The sequence below is a fragment of the Trachemys scripta genome, chromosome 7 (genome assembly GCF_013100865.1).
Source record: "Trachemys scripta elegans isolate TJP31775 chromosome 7, CAS_Tse_1.0, whole genome shotgun sequence".
In the NCBI taxonomy this organism is placed as follows: Eukaryota; Metazoa; Chordata; order Testudines; family Emydidae; genus Trachemys; species Trachemys scripta.
The window spans coordinates 2,145,989-2,165,703 of record NC_048304.1 but is presented as its reverse complement, the minus strand read 5'-3'; the positions used below and the strand labels follow the sequence as shown (position 1 = coordinate 2,165,703).

General features: G+C 40.0%; 1 protein-coding gene across 7 annotated transcripts in view; it reads left to right on the top strand.

Annotated features, from left to right (window-relative positions):
• CFAP20DC (CFAP20 domain containing) overlaps positions 1-19,715 on the top strand; it is a 174,086-nt gene that overhangs the window by 107,691 nt on the left and 46,680 nt on the right. For all 7 annotated transcript variants that reach the window (XM_034776221.1, XM_034776223.1, XM_034776224.1 and 4 more), the window contains one exon: positions 11,444-11,647. In XM_034776221.1, coding sequence (XP_034632112.1) covers positions 11,444-11,647 — 204 coding nt within the window. The remainder of the gene's footprint in view (positions 1-11,443; positions 11,648-19,715) is intronic.

Sequence of the window (19,715 nt, the reverse complement as noted above, 5' to 3'; positions counted from 1 at the left end):
TATTCCCAGCAGGAAAACTAGTGGATCCCACAATTGCTGTGTTGAGATAATATAGGAACAGATAGATTCCCCAAAAGGCTGTTTTAGTGGTATTCCCACTACGTGTGGGCAAGGAACCTATTGCTCCATAATTTCTCTAGCAGTTTTGGGGTTATTTGTCCTATATTGTTTTCAGACTCCCTGAAGTGATAGGCTATTAGTATAATGTTTTGTAATGCCTTTTCTGGAATATAATGCAGATCGTGGACTTTTTTTTCAAGATATCTTCCCAGTACATCATTGTAATTCTTTTTCTACAGTCCTTTCCCAAGCTACCATGTACCATAGATCCCAGGGCCAGAAGGGCCCATTGTGATATCTAGTCTAAACACAGGACATAAAACTTCTCCGAAATAATTTCTAGAGCAGATTTTTTAGAAAAACATCCAGTCTTGATTTTAAAATTGCCAGTGATGAAGAATCCACCATGCCCCTTGGTAAATTGTTCCAGTAGTTAATTACTCTCATCGTTAAACATTTACGCCTTATTTCCAGTCTGATTCTTTACCTTCTGGTACTTGACAGCTACCTGCTCTGTTTCAGACTCGGAGGGCTTTGATGCTAAAAAGAAGTGAATTCCTTTCTATGACTAGCGCTCCTGTACAAGTAAATTGTTGGATAAAACCTAGAATCTAAATCTTAAAAAGACCTAAATCTCTCTTTGTTTTTTTGGCTCATATCAAACTTGCAGAGTGTTAGAATTTAAAAAATATCATTCTTCTCCAAGTAGTGGTCCTATGGGTGCTCCAGTATAAGTGTGCTTGCATCCCTGTGCTGCTGATCAGGGAACGTTGGTAGCAGTTAGGTCTCGCCACAATGCTAGCCAGTGCGCATGGGCTAACCCCCCTCAGTTCCTTCTGCAGGGATGGGGCAACACACGCTGGGCAACTCTCTCCTTCCCTGGGACAGGGACCTTCTCTATGCCCTTCCTCCAAGTCCCCTACTGTCGAAAGTCCTATTAAAAATAAAAAGAGAAGGAGAACATGTCATACTGATTGTTCCTATTTTGCCAAAACAGACTCGGTACCGTTACCTGTCACAACTCGTGACATGCCCACTGATCTCTCTCCAAACTAGTCCATACCGCCTCTCACAGAATGAAGGATGTACTCTACATCCCAACCTGGGGATTCTCCGCCTCAAGACTTGGCTCCTTTATGTTTCCAACACATAGAAAGCTCCTGGTTGGAGGAGGTACAAGAGGTATTACTACACAGTAGCGCAGGGGAGGGCAAACACTACGGCCCGTGGGCCAGATCCAGCCCATCAGGGCTTTCAATCTGTTATCAGGGTTTTCAATCAATGTTACCAGGTTCACAACATGACATCTCCAGCTGGTATTTGCACACGCCCGAAGTTCCATCTCCACATCAGTCACCTTCCTCAGGAATGGCCCTATCTCAGAAACCTATAAAATGGGACTTGGGCATTATTCCATCCCTTCGCAGAACAGTATGCAATCACTGGGGACTCCGCCTCTCATGCCATCTGTGACTCCACAGTATTGTCCTCTGTAACTGACTAGACTCTGAAGCTCCAGCCTTCTAGTGGGGATACCACTCAGGAGTCACCAACAGTGGAGCACCTATAGGGACACTACTCGAAGAAGAAGAGGAAGTTACTCACCTTGTGCAGTAACAATGTGTGTCGCTATGGGTGCTCCACAAGCCACCCTCCTCCCCTCTACGTCAGAGTTCTTGTCTGTGACTGCGGTAGAGAAGGAACTGAGGGGGGTTAGCCCACGCCCGCTGGCTAGCCTCATGGCGGGACACAAGGAGAGACAGCACATGTGTGGGCCTAACAAACACTGCTACCAAAGTTCTCTCATCAGCAGCGCAGGGACGCAAGCACACCTACCTTGGAGTAGCCAAAGGGAGACATGTCTCAAAGAACCATGGTTACTTCCTCTTTCATGGTCCTGATCCTCTGAAGGTGGACTCAGTGAGACCATTAAAAACAGTAGCACTCAGACAATGAGCACATGTAGTCATCGGGGCACTTCAAGTGCAGTGAAAGAGGAGTCATGCTAAAAAGAGAAACAACTGAAAAAACAGGACAGCTACATCGGGGGTGGAGAATGAAAAAACTCTGCTAATCGTTCTTCCTCCCCAATACCTTCTTGCTGCAGCTGAGAGTAAGAGTGGTAAGTAGGAGAAAGTTGTGTAGGTCCACAGCACATTGGGGCAAACTGAGGAATCTTGTGAGACTGTTTTTATTTAACTGAAAATTTCTTCCCACCAGGAAGGTTTTTTCAAATTCTCGATGCCCTATGAAACAAGTTAATTTCTGCAGCTTAAAAAAGTACATACGTGTTTTTTGTTGGCAGAATTGGTTACTTTTTTAAACATGGAAGGGAAGAGCTGTCATTTTTCCTTTGCTCTCATATGTTTGGTTACAATTTCAAACAGAATAGTTACACTCTTACTGAGAGTACTCCTGTGTGTAAAGTTACCAACATGCCTAAGTGTTTGCAAGATGGATGGGGTGGTATATGGATGGCTGAGATGATTTTTTTTATTGCCACAAAATATATGTATAGCGGATCTGACAGACTTACTATTATTTATTATTATTTGCATTACTGTAGCACCTAGGAGCCCATTGTGCTAGGCGTTGTCAAACAGAGAACAAAACGGTGGTCGCTCCCCAAGGGTCGTACATTCTAGGTATAAGACAAGAGACAACAGATGGATACACACAGAAGGGGGGAGTACAATGAGACAATACTCATCAGCATGATAGGCAGTGGTTTTGACAGACTTATGTGTATAGTATTTGATCAAAGTTTGAATATATTTTTTACATTCGGAAGTCTTTATTTGGTAGTCCTCTGATGCGTCTCTTTGTGGTACTACTGTTCCATATTGTGTCCCAAAATTGAAAAGATGCTGATTCGCTTTTAGTATTGCCTTGTTTTACCATTAGAAAACAGGCTCCATTAGCAAATAAAACCTTATATTTTTCCTGATATTAGAGTATTATAAAAATATAGATCATTCCAGGCATTCTAAAGCTAATAGAGAATCGTAGAAATGTAGCCCTGGAAGGTCCGCCCACAGCCCTGAGGCAGGACCAAGTAAACCTAGACCAGCCCTGATAACGTGTTTGTCCAACTTGTTCTTAAAAACCTCCAGTGATAAGAATTCCACAACCTCCCTTGAAAGCCTGTTGCAGAGTTTAAATACACCTATAGTTAGAAAGTTTACCTATTATCTCATTGATATCTCCCTTGCTTCAGATTAAGCCCATTCCACTTGCTGTACCTCCAGTGGGCAGGGAGAACAATTGATCACCATGTAAGGCATACATTTTTAACAGTGAGAGTAATGAATCTTTGGGATGAAATTGGATTCTCTAGGAGTTATTTTGGGAGAAGTCTGTGGCAGTGATACTCAGACAGAGGGTCATGAGCCATAAGTGGCTCTTTAATGTGTCTCCTGCGGCTCTTTGAAGCACACGTGTGATGAAACCGTCCTCTTTATAACAGCCCGAAACATATGTGCAGACTGTTATTAGGTCCCCTGCGTTCTTCTTTTCTCAAGACTAAACATTCCCAGGTTTTTTCATCTTTTCTTGTAGGTCAGGTTTTTCTAAACCTTTGTTGCTCTCCTCTGGACTCTCTTCAGTTTATCCACAGCTTTCCTAAGGTGTAGCACCCAGAATTGGACACTTTACTCCAGCTGAGGCCTTACCAGTGCCGAGCAGAGCAGGACAGTAATCTCCCGTATCTTACATACAACACTCCTATTAATACACCTCAGAATTATATTAGCCTTTTTCGCAACTGTGTCACATTGTTGACACCTGTTCAATTTCTGAACCACTACACCCCCAAAATCCCTTTTAGCAGTAATGTCACCTAGCCAGTTATTCCCCCTTTTGTAGTTGTGCGGTTGATTTTTCCTTTCTAAGTGTAGTACTTGGCATTTGTCTTTGAGTTTCATCATTATGTTCTCAGACCAATCCTCTAATACAGGGGTTAGCAACCTATGGCACGCATGCCGAAGGCAGCACGCAAGCTGATTTTCAGTGGCACTCACACTGCCCGGCTCCTGGCCACCGGTCCGGGGGGCTCTGCATTTTAATTTAATTTCAAATGAAGCTTCTTAAACATTTTAAAAACCTTATTTACTTTACATACAACACTAGTTTAGTTATATATTATAGACTTATAGAAAGAGATCTTCTTAAAACGTTAAAATGTATTACTGGCACGCAAAACCTTAAATTAGAGGGAATAAATGACGACTCGGCACAGCACTTCTGAAAGGTTGCAGACCTCTGCTCTAATATGTCAAGGTTGTTTTGAATTCTAATCCTGCCCTCCAAAGTGCTTGCAACCCCTCCCAGCTTGGCATCATCTGCAGATTTTAAACGCATACTCTCCACTCCATTATCCAAGTCATTAATTAAAATATGGAATAGTTCCAGACCCAGGACGGAAGGACCCCACTACGTATGTCCTCCCAGTTTGACAGCAAACCATTTATGATTATTCTTTGACTCCACTCTTTTAATTAGTTGTGTACCCACCTTATAGTAATTTCATGTAGTCCACATATCCCTAGTTTGCTTATGAGCATGTTATGTGGGACTGTATTAAAATCCTAACTAAATCAAGTAGGGATGTGACATGTTAAACGGTTAACCCATAAGCATTACTCTCACTGTTAATATATTGCAGTTAATGTTGAAAGCAGATTGGTAAATAGTTTGGTGATGTAATACCTAATGTGCACATTGAAAACCCCGCAGCAATACCCGGGGGGCATTGGAGCTTGCCCGGCTCTCGCAGCTCGTGGCATCGCTGGATCAGCCTGTGCCCGGCGGAGAGGTCACTGCTTGGGGCAGCCCAGCAGCCCCCCGCCCCCCGGCTCTGCTGCTCTTGCAGCTGGCTGCAGCGGTGGGTCTGCCCAGGAACCACTGGATCTGCCGGAACACCGCTGGTCTCCCGGCAGCGATCTGCCAAACTAGCTGCACTAGGCCGTGTCTAGTAACTGGGAGAGCAAGGGGTGGGATCAGAGCACGCCCAGCCAGTCACACGCAAACGATCCCCCAGCCCACTGTACTCTCCCAAGCCAGGGGTAGATTGTGAGCTTGTTAGTGATTAAATGGTTAACCGATATAATGTTTATAGTTTAAACAGGTAGTTTTTTAAACGATAGTTGCATCCCTAAAATCAAGATGTATCAGGTCTACTGCGTCCCCTCATCACCTAAGCAAGTAACCCTGTCAGAGAAGGAAATTAGGTCTGTTTGGCATGATTTGAGATGAGAGATGATTTGAAATTGACTTTTCTGTACATTATTTTAAAGTCAGAACACAAACAGTCCTAGAGCTAGGAATGTTTTTACATTGTATACACCAAAAACCTAGGCTCCCATTGAGTTTCAAGAAAACATACTGGAAGGGAGGCATTGCTAAGTGTAACCAGACAGTTCCATTTTAATATGATTGTCATTGGTCACCAGTCTTTATATATTCCATGTTGAAACATGTTTCAGCGTTCTGAGAATCCAAAAGGAAGTGAAGTAGCTTTATGACACGGGTAGTTTCATGTCAAAATGAGAGTTTACATAGAAGCATTCTCTTCTGTTCACCTCATACGGAGCACTGGTAAAAATGCTTAAGCAACTCTTAATGAAATTGATTTGAAAACTACTTAGTAAACTTTAAGGACCTGGTTGCTTGCAATGTTTTATTCATGTTTTAATAGAGTTCTCTATTATTATGTTCAAATATTTTTTAATTAAGAAAGAAGTACAGCCCTCTGGGTAATATTGAAACCATGTAGATAGCTGTAATTAAACTTTTCCGCACGTATAACTGCATTCAAATAATACTGAATAAATCACATGAACCTAGTACAATGCAAATGTCATTACATACATCTTTAAACTGAAAAAATGCCTTTAAATAACAGGTTTTGTCAATCCAGCAAAAGTTTAGGAACTTAATAAATGTTTCATATCATAAGGAGAGGATATACAGAAACACAAGATAAAGTTTTAATTACTAACTGAAATATTCAGCTTAGAAAAATGTAAGTACATGGCAAAAATATTTTTACATCAAAAATGCCTTATAAAATACAAAGTGAACTTCATTTCAAATTCAATTTTCAAATTCTCTCTTTGAAAATCAACTAAGAAATGATCAATCCTATCAAAGTATTATGTGGTAGGCATCTGAAGCGGCAAAATAATTTCCCCCCAACTTTTTTTTATTTAATAATTTATAGGGAAGGATAAAGGAGAGAGAAAATGGGCCGGTCCTCTCTTCTCTAAACATGTTATTGGCCTGAAAAATAAGTGTGTTACTGGGAAGGGAAACCAATTGCCAACACCTTGATATTTTCAGATAAGCGCAATAAGATTCAAAAGACAAAACTGTGCTGTGTGTTTTGAATTCTTATCAAAAGATTCCAGTGTAAGCTCTTTCTGTCTAGACTTAAGAGAAGAGGCAAATGACAGAACAAATAGCAGTTTCCCCTTAATTAAAGGGGGAGGATAGTGACCATTTTATTATTTGTGCTCTGAAAGAGACTGCAGGTGTTTCATGAGTTCATGCCATCTGAATAACTCCATGCCAGTCAGTCATTACATAAAAGGATTGATAAACATGGTGGAAGTTCCTATAAAATTATCAAGTGATATAAAACAAAAAGTTTATTAATGGGAGAATCAACAGAAAAGCAGGTTTTTTCACTAATGTCTTGATGTTCAGATTCTTGCATATGTATTATATTCTGTAAGAGTCTAGAGAATCTGGCTTGTGCTATTGTAGGATGAGAGCTCAAAATACAATGTTCAGGACAAAGCAACAGAGGGTCCTGTGGAACCTTTAAGACTAACAGAAGTATTGGAGCATAAGCTTTCGTGGGTGAATGCCCACTTCATCAGACGCAAGAATGTTCAGGACAGTTGTTACCCAGAAATCGTAAGAATGGATGCCTTTAAAAATTGTTTAGAAAGACTATCAGGTGCAAAAATTCCTGGATTAAAATGTGTCCAAATACAGCTAGTTCACAAAGGTGAGTAGAGGGCCAGCCCTAGACCAAATAGCGCCCCAGGCAAGGAGCATCTTCGGCAGCCCCCCGTCCATTTGTTAAACTTTTGGATACCTTATTTTTATAGCATTTGTAGCCTATTTCACGACTTTGCATGCTTTACATGCACAATTTACATGCCTGACTTATCCCTGTCATATAAGATGATAAATTTGCACGCTAGGATCTGTACATCTGTATTTATATCTCACTGACTGGCAATGCCCCGCCCCATATATACCCAGGAGGGAATGGCTGGCAACATTCCAGGAGGTTCGAGGAAAATGTAGTTCTCAGAAAGCCTGGAAGGTTCCATAAGATTCTATAAAGGTCCAGAATGTTCTAGGAGGTTAGTGAAAAATGAATCCACATACGGAATGTGTGAAACATGTTACTTCAAACATTCTATTTTCCCTTTTGTCACTAACAACAAAAATAGATTGCCTGGATCGTCTGTCCCTAAATCCGGCCCTGGGTGAGTATCATCTCCTCAGGTAGGAGACCTTATCCAGTTCATCAGAGAAGTATAGAGAAAATTGATTCAACTTTTGTGCAATAGTACGAAACCAAAGAAATCTCCCCGATCAGGACAAATATAGCTAGTTCTGCATTGATTTCCTAAAAGTCACTGGTTAACCATAAATGTTTGAGACATCTGACTATTCTGAACATAGAGAAGATTGCTTAAGTCCCATTACTTTTCCACATTGGACTCAACAAGGGAATTCTTGTAGATCACATTTAGCCTCAAGTGATAACAGTAATCTTGCATGTTCACATCCCTGACTCCTGGATTCCACAGATTCTGCAATGATGTAAAATCTTATGGACCATGGAAGACTTGGCAAGACTACCTGGCTGGCTGTGTCAGAAAATAGTGTCCCAGTGTTTAAGACTATTTTGTAGGAAAATCTGTTAATCCAAAGACGTGTTCTCTGCAGAGGAATATGGCAAAGGGCTTGAGATGTGTGATAAAAAAATGGAGAATTTTTAGCAGTAAGGCTTTAGAATGAGATGTCATCCCCTAGTGCCCTTCCATTATAAACCCTGTATTGCAGTAATATCTTGACCACCTCAGATCACTTCAGACTGAAACTTGGCTTGCTGGTTGTCAGGTTGCAGGCACATCTATTTCCCCCCTTTCAAAAATTGTTTAAATTGATTCTGCTATTTTGATGCAAATCTCCTTTGGATCAGAGTGTCAAGCAGTTTTTGACAGTGATGAAAGAGGCTTGGACTGAAAAAAACATTTTAATATAAAATTTACACTTTTTAAAATAGGTTAACATAAATTTATTCCTAAAACTGCCATTCCCAACTGCAAAAGCTACTACAGGTGCTTTACAATATAAAGACACTTTAAAAACAAACACTCCATAAAAACATTGATAAATTGTATACAAATGAAACAAATTGAGGTCGTCCAACAGAAGACAAAAGGCTGGCAGAGGTGGTGGGTAAATAGATAAGGGTAAAAAGACTATAAATACAATAACAGGAGCAAAGGTGAAAGACACAAAGAAAGCCAAAATTATATAATTGACTATAAACTTGGGAAAATGGACAAGGCTTATTTGGTTGTTGTATGTTTCGGAAAAACTGCAAAATGTGTGTATACGTGCACTTGAAGAATCAAAAAGCTGAAAAACTCTAGATCAAAGTATTTAAAATGCTTTTTGGGGCAGGAACTTTGGCTTTTTAAATGAGGCTGGAGGGATACCTGCTTCCCAAAAGAGGAAATCTAAGAACTAATGGAGACTTCTAAAGTTTTAATTTCATTCAAAGGTGGGTTTTCGTTTGATTTTTTTAAAGAGCTGTTTGTTGGAGCTTCAAAAGTGACTGAAAATGTTTTACTTAAAAAGTGAATCCAAAATAAAGGCGAAGATTTCAGGTACTTTAAATTCCTACAATATGGCATAGTGCTGCAACCCGCTTCAGTGGCTGCACCACGAAGTGAGTTAGTAATCGTAGTGTAGTTCCTATGAACAGATCTTAACATCAGAAGTAACAATTGCTGTCATCCTTACTAGTCATTTCACCAGTGATGTTTTGGTAAACTCTCACATGACAGGCAGTCCCATCAGGCTGGATTTGAGGCACACTGATGGGGCAGTGCAAGGATACTTGCCTTGACACTTGTATTGTGTTTGTTGTGTTGAGAGATATATCAGCCTCCAATGCCATCAAACTGGCACCTTCAATAAGCTTCACATTTGCTTTTAAACATTTCTGTAAACATCTAAGGGCCTGATTTATTAAAAGATGATGAAATGGGCTCAAGTACTGGGCTCTGCAGACGCCTGAGATATACAGAACAAGTTTCAAAAGATTTTGCACACTGTCAGCAACTTTCCCTCTCTTGAAAGAGATCAAGAAAGAAAGGGAAATTGGATCTCCTAGATTTGTACCCATGCTGCTTAGCTTTTCACATGCAACCAACTGTAAAATGGATCACTTTCACTAGAGATGATTACATATCACTCAACAAAGAAAATGATTTAGAGCTCCATGTGGTGCATTCCTCTGTCTTGGATGATTACCAGTACCTCTGAAAAAGAGTCCTTTATGGAATACAGGGTTGTTGCCAGGAACAGCATTATTGTCCCTCTGCTCCCCTTCCATTCTAGGTTTTATTGTCCTCAGGATCGATTAGCTCAGTGCAGAGCCAGACACGGCAGGATTATGGGGATAGTACACCACTGCCTCATAAAAATGAGTGCTGGGATATGGCCCTGTGTACTGAAGCACAACTACACAGCATGCAGCACACTACACAACAACAGGGGTAAGGGAAGTTTGGGTGAAGGACACAGGGACAAACCCTTTTTTTACAAAACGATCAGACAGCAGACATGGCCTTACTTTTAACTCAGTTTCTAGAATGCTATTGCTTTAATATTCAGTTTCAAAGACAGTAGGTACATAGCATTGTGGTCACCATTAAAGAGTCAACAGCTACCACCCAATGGTGTCCAAGATAATGTTGTTTCCTATTTTAATTACAGTGAAGAAATTATGGTCTCTGTTGGCAAACGAAACATTTTTAAGGGTGATCACTGTTTTACTATTATAATATGGAAAGTCTGAGCTAAATCTTTTGTAATTTTTGGATGCTTTGCAACAGTCAAGCTCAAAAACTAGCGGCAAATAAAGAGAACCCATTTATTATTTTTTTAAAACCTCATCTAATTAAGCTAATCTTACCATTTTTTGAGCCTGACTGTTGCATTAGCTCAAACTTTCCATATAATAACAGTTTAAAAAAAAAAACATCCTACAGTGCTCTCATCCCATTGATGGAGTCACAGTGCCCCAAATTATGCCCAGCAAAATGCACCCAACTCTAAAAATCACAATGGCAAAAAGCTGAAATATATAAGACCAAATATATTTCAGAACATCAAGATCTTGTTGAGTTGACAACTAGTTATTTCCTGGCAGTTCGTTCTTGAAAAAAGCTTTGTAAGCTGGAACATTTAAACTTGCTGCCCCCTCAACTTTTTCAAAAACAGCTAGTAAGTCAATGACAAACCTTTGATATGTGTCTCTTTGCTCGTTGTTAGTATTATTATTATTTATGTACAAGTAACACCCACAAAGTGCTAGGTGGAATTCACAGACAGAAACTTTAGTTTTCTCTGAAAAGCCTATTTCAACACAGGTAATGGTGAGCTTTCACATTTCTATCAGAGATTTCCACGTGTGCCACAGGTCAGCCTCACGAATGTAGTGCAGGCCACACAATAGCTAATGGATGTTTGCAGCTCTTTAGAAATCCTATGAACCAACCTTTTAAGTAATTAAAAATATGATGAACTAAAATGTACATTTTAAAATAAAGGTCACTTTATGCTACCAAGTGGCCAATATATCTTTCCAGAATCCAGATCTGTCATAAAAACCCTGTGCTTGCTATAGTTTGTGTCAAACGACATACATTTTCATTTTTGTGACCTTTATGACATCATGGTAAACGTGTGGTTGAGTCCAAGTTAAGATTGGAATGTGGACATTTTAGATACCTTGATTTTTCTTGTCTAAACCTTATTGTAGTCTATATGAGGAACAGCAGATTCGCCATGCACTGTTGATTCAACCTGCCCTCCATAGCAGTATTTGTTTTTATGTTGCTTCTTATCTATGAATCTGTGGAAGTATTTATGTTTGATCTTCAGAGTGGAACCAGGAGTCTGTTCATTAACCCTGTCTAAGAAATATTTTGCTTTTCTCCTTCTAGGTTAGTTTCTTCTTGAAAATATATTTGATGCTTATCCAAACGATCTGTTTTGTTCATGTATTCTCTTCCATTATCCTTTCTAGATTATTAAGTGTTGCATGTGCAATTTTATTTCGCAGGAGTATGACTGGAGAAACTACCAGCCAAGCAGATTGAGTGCATCTGAACTACAGATGTTGGCTAGTATGAAGAGACAACAAAACGAAGAGCTAGAGGATAATGGGATCTCACATGGACTGAGTGCATCTCAGATTGACAACTGTAATGTCAGCATCAGTACAAGCAGTGATGACACAACAACATGGAACTCTTGTCTCCCACCAGTAAGTTTAAACCGATCTTAGAGTGCTCTAAAAACGTTTATATGAATGTTCAGTAAAAGTCTTCACTAATTTTGAGGTACAGTAGACTTTCTTAATTAAAATTCCTGTGGGTATCAATACAATGGTATCTCTCTCATACTTTAAGCGCTTTTGGCGCCCATTTTAAAAAAAATCATCAAAATGAACCAGCAGCCAACACACCAGCACCCTCCCCCACAAAAAATAAACCCATCTCTCTCCAAAGCCTGAGAAAATAAATAGCCTTTGCAGCGTGCCATGATAGTGGGAACAACCTGCAGATGTGCAATATGGGTTCTTAAATTCAAAACTGGTTTCAGAATTCAGACCCAAATATACCAGCCAACAGCTGGCTTGCATCCTGAACAATGGCCAACGATTATATTTTTCTGATGGCACAATCTAACCACTCAGCAATGATCTGTTTAAAGGACAGGACATCATTTGTGTAGTCACAGAACAACATTTCAGCAATCATACCAAGATACTTACAGAAGCTACATAAAGTTAGACAACTTCTTAGTCCACTTATCTAAACACTTCTAGTTTTTATTTAATAGACTCATAGACTTTAAGGCCAGAAGGGATCATCATGGTCAGTCCAGCAGTTCGCCGCCCGCGGGCTGCATGCAGCCCAATTAGCACACAGCTGCAACCCAGCTCAGCTGTGTGCTAAAGGCCAATGGCCCCCCAGGGTTGGGCGTCTGGGGCTGCCACCCAGCCCCACACAGTGGGGATCTGGGGTCCGGGATCCGGTGCTGCCGCCTGGTCCCGCAAGCTCCAAGATCCAGGGCAGCCAGCCGGCCCCATGCGGTGGGGGTTTGGGGCTCCGGGCTGGCTGGCCTCACAGGATAGGAGGTCCGGGGCTGGCAGCCTGCCAGCCCTGTTGGTGGGTGTCCAGGGTCAGGGTTTGGACTGCCACTGCCCTGCCACCCAGCCCCTGTGGCCCAGGTAACACACTGTGGCCCGCATGTGTTCCTGGCTGCCCGGCGCAGTCAGGTCTGGGCTGCCCCGTCACCCAGTGATATGCGGCCCACAATGCTAAATAAGTTGAGAACCACTGATTTTAGTCTGACCTCTTGCACATTGCAGGCCAGAGAACCTCGCCCACCCACTCCTGTAATAGACCCCTAACCTCTGACTGAGTTACTGAAGTCCTCAAATCATGGTTTAAAGACTTCAAGTTACAGGGAATCTACCATTTACATTAGCTTAAATCTGCAAGAGATCTGCTCCCCATTCTGGAGAGGAAAGCAAAAATCCTCCAGGATCTCTGCCAATCTGACCTGGAGGAAAATTCCTTCCCGACCCCAAATATTGCAGTCAGTTGGACCCTGAACATTTCAGCAAGACCCAACAGCCAGACACGTGGGAAAGAATTTTCTGTAGTGACTCAGAGCCCTCCCCCTCTAATGTCCCATCACCAGCCATTGAGGATATTTGCCACGAGCAGCTGCAGAACAGCTATTGGCCATTGTAGGCAGTTTCATCACACCTTCCCCTCCATACATTTATCAAGCTCAGTCTTGAAGCCAGTTAGGTTTTTTACCCTCACTGCTCCCCTTGGAAGGCTGTTCTAGAACTTCGCTTCTCTGATGGTTAGAAACCTTTATCTAATTTCACCTAAACTTGTTGATGGCCAGTTTATATCCATTTGTTCTTGTGTCCACATTGGCACTTAACTTAAATAACTCCTCTCCCTCTCTGATATTTATCCTTCTGATCTATTTATAAAGAGCAATCATATCTCCCCTCAGCCTTCATTTGGTTAGGCTAAACAAGTCAAACTCTCCTCTCATAAGTTAAGTTTTCCATTCCTTTGATCATCTTAGTGGCCCTTCTCTGCACCTGTTCCAGTTGAATTCATCTTTCTTAAACACAGGAGACCAGAATTGCACACAGTATTCAGATGAGGTCTCACCAGTGCCTTGTATAATGGTACTAACACTTCCCTGTCTCTACTGGAAGTACCTCGCCTGATGCATCCTAAGATTGCATTAGCCTTTTTCATGGGTTTATCACATTGGCGGCTTATAGTCATCCTGTGATCAATCAATACACACAGGTCTTTCTCCTCTGTCATTTTCAATTGGTAAATCCCCAGCTTATAGCAAAATTCTTGTTATTAGTCTCTAAGTGCATGACCTTGTATCATCCACTATTAAATTTCATCTAATTTCTATTACTCCAGGTTTCAAGGTCATCCCAATCCTTTTATATGATATTCCAGTCCTCCTCCATATTGGCAATACCCCCAATTTTGTGTCATCCACAGATTTTATTAGCACAGTCCCACTTTTTGTGGCAAGGTAGTAGTAGATGAAACCATAATAAACATTGAAAATGCCCCGTGGATAAGAAATAACGCAGAACAACCCTCAGGTGCAGACCCAGACTTGCATTAGGTGCACTGGGGCCAGTCCCCACCATAAATTATTGAGACCTGAGTAATGCTCTAATTTATGTAACTACCAGCGACCACACTGGGATTTGCCAGAATGCAGAATCATTGTAGCAGACTTCCATAATGAATGATCAATGCTGCATTATAGCTTTGTGGTGGACTAGAGAGTAGAGTTTTAAAGTGAACAGAAATGTATTGATAAATTTGTTACCGTCCTAATAAAAGTCTGATTTACAAACTAGTATTTTGGGGGAAGGCAGATAAACATAGCTTTTGTCTAATTGTTCGTAGCACACTGACACTGTGCACTTCCTTGCGTCCCAAGTCCAACATTTAGTTTTCTTAGTATTCACTTGATTAGACCCATGCAAAGAGCCTGATCCTTAGGGGCCTATTCGCATGAGCAGTCCCATTGAGCTGAATGGAACTGCTTGTATGAGTAAGTCTGCAGGATTGGACCAGTCGGTTTCAGGTAAATGAAGAACATATAAAACTCATTAATTTTTGAGTAATTATCAGGAAATTGATTAGGTTATTTAGACATGTCAAGTTTGGTTTTACGTGTATTACCATGATTAAAAGAAAGAAAACTTTTACTATAAAATGTACTTTTCCGATATTTAGCAAAGCATGGCATAAATGCAAAGAGTGTTCTTTGATCCCACTACTTTGATCATCTTCTGAACGTTTCAGACTAATGTCTTCAGTTAAAAAAGTGTTTAGATATAATTAATTAGTCATTTAAAATTGTAATGAGATATAGTTGTAGTTATTCAGAATAGTCTTTTGTAGCCATCTCTGTCTATGTAAATCAAACCTATAAGGAAATGTATTGAACTTTGGCAGAGACAGATTTCTCAAGGTTTCTAAATGAAGACCAAATTCAATTAAAAATAATATTTCAAACACCTGAAGCATGCAAGACCCAAGAAATGAATTTGGGAGTCTTATCTGTGCAGCTTTGTGTAGTCATCTGCTCTACTCTCTGCAAACTGGGCAGTGGGGTTTTAAGGTTGTTAGATTGTAGTGGGAGGTTTTCTGTTTTGTTTTAATTTAAAAAGTGGATGTAATGTTTCTGAAAAATGACAGCTGGACATCACTAGAAATTTTATGCAGTGTTGCTGTAGCCATGTCAGTCCCAGGTTGTCAGCAAGACAAGGGGTGCGAGGTCATATCTTTTATTGAACCAGCGTCTGTTGGTGAAAGAGACAAGCTTTCGAGCCATAGCTGAAGGAAAAGCGCTGTACGGCTTGAAAGCTTGTCTCTCTCACCAACAGACATTGGTCCAATAAAAGAGATTACATCGCCCACCTTGTATCACTAGAAATTGAAAGTCTTCATATACCCACCCAGCCCCTTCCTTGCACTGCCCTAACAACATACCTCAGCCTGAGCCTAGGGGAACATCCTGTAGCAATAACATGGTAGTTTATATCCATGCCCATTCAGTCAATTATTGTTGCCTTTTCTGAGCTAGCTGCCAGGGTGCCATTTAGTGCCAATTTTGATCATAGCTTTTGGGGTGTGGACTTACATCTACTAGAAACTGGTCAGAAATCATCGACTGTTATATACTTATGTATTTGGAAAGAAGGATAATGTACTTGTATCACATGAGGATGATGAATTACTTTGCAGTCCATTCGTAACTAAGGAGGATGTTAAACAGCACCACTAGGGATAAACATTTTTAAAACATAAGGTCTGGATAGCTTGCACCAATACACCTAAAAGAGTTTGTTGAAGAGATCTCTGGCCTGCTGATGTTAATTTTTAATAAATCTTGGAATATTGGAGAAATACCAGAAGGCTGGAAGAGTTCTAATGTAGTGCCAATCTTCCAAAAGGGCAAGCAGGATAATCCAGGTAATAGGCCAGTTAAAATCCCTGGCAAAATACGGAAAAGCTGTTATGTGATTCAGCTGATAAAAGAATTAAAGGATGGAAATATAATTAATGCCAGTCAATGTGGTTTTATAGAAAATAGGTGTAGTCAAACAAACCTGATTTAATGCTTTGATGAGGGCACACTGTCACAAAATAGGGAAGATACCCCAAATTGGTGGTATATTCTATAATTAGATTTCACCAACCCGATAACAAGTGAGAACTCCTGGATTACTGTACCAGTCTTACCATGGAGTCACAAACAGTCCCCTTAGGCCCTCCAATCTATCTTGCCACCTGGACTGAGTGATAATGATCACTTACACCAAAAATCACATCACATTTAGGTTGCTCCCAGACCCAAAGACTACTCATTTGCCCCAGATTGATTGGTGCCTTAGATTTGACACCAAAGACAATTCTATAGTAATCTAACTAAAAGTTTCTTCGCTAAGAAAAGGAAATGAGAGTTATTGAGAGATTAAAGCAGGTAAAATATATGTACAGGTGAGTCACAGTCTATAATTCCAAACGGCAGCAGAGATTTAGTTATCTGCCAGTTTCCCAAAAGTCTCTCAGGACTACCCAGAATAACTCTTTGTTCAGTTATTCCACCCTGTTAGAATCCAAGCAGTCCAGAGATGAAGGATCTTTCCCTGAATCCCTACTTGTAGCCTCTTCTCACAGAAAACAATCTGACAGGGTCACCGCCCACGTTGGCTCTTCCTTTGATGACGGAGAATGAGAAATGCATTTAGAGTAAATGATTGCTACTATATTATAATAGGATACAGGTACGTGAAAACAATGCAAGTAACATCCCATTAGTTTTCATGGAGTTTAAACACCAAATACACTCTTATCCATTTAACAATCACTTTGATTTATGCTAATAAGTGAATTGGCCTGGCTTCCAGACATCGTTTGTAAACATTCCGTGAGGCCTGGAGCTTTGGCATGAGCTGACACCTAGTTTGCCAGCGTCACAATGAGATTACATGGTTGGTTGATCAAGTTGTTTTGTAGCGGTTATTAATATACTTAGGATTTTGTACAGCATTTGATTTAGTACCGTATGACATTTTCATTAACAAATTAGCACTATACAATATCAATAAAGCACATTTTAAATTGATTTAAAAACTGGCTAACTAACAGATCTCAAAAAGGTTTCAGAGTAGCAGCCGTGTCAGTCTGTATCCGCAAAAAGAACAGGAGTACTTGTGGCACCTTTGTTAGTGTCTAAGGTGCCACAAGTACTCCTGTTCTTTTTGCAGATTCCCAAAAGTAGTTGTCATCAGGAAATTATCAAATGATGCAGGGATCAGTTCTAAGCCCCATGCTGTTCAACATTTGTATCAATGATCTGAAAATAAATATAAAATAGCTGTTGAAGACACAAAGATTGGTGGCGTGGAAAATAGTGATGAGGGACAGGGAAGTTAGTCAGAGTGATTTAGACCCGTTGGCAAGCTCAGCACAAACAAAATGTGTTTTAATACAACCAAATGCAGTCTAGGAACAAAGACTCCAGGCCATACCTTCGGGATGGGGGCTCTGAAAAGGATGTAGGGATCATAGTGGGCAAACAGTTGAACCTGAGTTCCCAGTGCAATGCTGTGGCAGAAAGGGCTAATGTGGTCCCGGGGTGTATTAACAGTGGAATGGTGAGTAGAAGCAGGGAGGTGATTTTACCTCTGTGTATGGCATTGGTGAGACAGATATTAAAACATTGCATATAATTCTGGTGTCCACATCCTAAGCAGGATGTTGAAAAATTGGAGAGGGTGCAGAAAAGAGCCACAAAATTATTCCAGGGTTAGAGGAAATGCCTTACAGCAAGAGACTTAGCATCAGTCTGTTTAGTTTATCAAAAAGAAGATTGAGAAGTGACTTGATTACAGTGTATAAGTATCTTCACAGGGAGCAAATACAAGGTACTAAAAGCTCTTCAGTTGAGGAGAGAAAGGCATAGCAACCAGTGGGGGGAAGCTGAACTCAGACAAATTCGAATTAGAAATAAGGCACACATTTTTAACAGGGAGGCTGATTAACCATTGGAACAAGGTTAATCTCTTTATATCTCCAGATTAAGACTGGATGCCAGCCTGGAAGATGCTTTGGTCAAACACAAGTTATTGGGCTCAGTACAGGGGTAACGGGGTGAAATTTAATGGCAGTATATGCAAGAGGCCAGGCTAGATGATCTAACAGCTTTAACATCAATTAATCTATGAACTAATATCACTTAGCTACTGGACAGAGTTGTCATTGAATCCAGACATTAAGCAAAACTCAAGTGTGCAGTATACTTGTGCTACTCCATGGTCACTCAGGGTAACTGACAGATCAAAATGCAGCCTATTTGGAGTCCACGTGGAGCCCCCTTTTGAAGTGAGCAGAAAGCGTTTGCAGACTGTTCTCTCTTCCTTGTATTGTTCTGCTGTATGGCTACAGGTGAATGTCACCCTACATGAATAAAGGCCTTCATTTCTTCAGCTTCCATTCTGTGTTGAAGTTCAGAATTTGTATAACTAAAAGCTAGTTCATATTTACACAGGGATTATTTTCATTACTGAAAATCAGTCCCAGAGAGTCAGGGGGAGCTGCAGATGCTAACAATCAGGACCTTAATAAAAATTATATTTATGTGCAAACCACAGAAAAGCTACAGTGTACCTGCATCCATCTTCCATTAGTACACATCAGCAGGGTTCATCTGCACAATGTATAGGAATCAAATTAGAACTAATCTGTACATTATACTTTATAAAATTAAGGACAATCTGAAAAATTGTCCCTAGCCATGATTAACCTTGAGAGATTACTTCATTTCTAGGTAGTCTCCTTCTGTTGATTTAAAGCATTAACATCTTTTCCTCTCTATTAAATTGATAATGTTTTTTGCAAATCATATTCCCCCATTAAGTCTATTCTTATTTTTCCACAAAAATTATCAACAGCTCTTCCCCAAAAGGTAAGCCTTTTTGTTCTAAATGCTGGGTAATTTTATATAACCTCTTTGTCCCTTGATGTAATCTATAGCAACAGCACCACCAGAAGGCATATTTTATATCCTTTCATTTTTGGAATACACTTTATTTTCTATAAAGTAGTATAGCATATAAGTATGTTACCTAGTAAATGTATGTAATAGTTTACTTGTAACATGTTTTTTGTGACTTTAAATTTTCCATCATTTTGCATGTTTTAGTCTGATTTTCAGCTTCATTTAAAAGATGCCCACCTATTTTTGGCTTTAATGAGGTTCAAAAAAAACCCTTCTGAACTGCAAAGATATATAGATCATATTGCTAAGCTGCAGTTAAAACAAATGAACAGATGTTCTTATACAACTATAAAATTGATCTACTAAAAACTGAATTTTATGGCTAATGATCGTTTTCCAAGAACTGAAATGTAATATCTATGCTGTGAAAAGAAATTGTTGAAATATAAGTTGTTTAGCAGCTGTTCTAAACTGTGACAGCCCAAAAGGAATAAAATAGTTTTAGGTACTGTACATTACCCAGCAAAACTGTCAGATGTAGATTTTTTTTAAACATTGAATTTTACCTTGAAGGTGATTTGTAAGGCTTTATAAAATATGAAAAATTAAAAATTGCTTAGATTCCAAATCAGTAATAGAATATTTATGTAGAATTAAAAAATATAAATATTTTGAAAATGAAAATATTGTACATTGCATCCCGCTTGACCTTTTCAGAGAGATGAAATACACATAAAGGTGTTGCACAG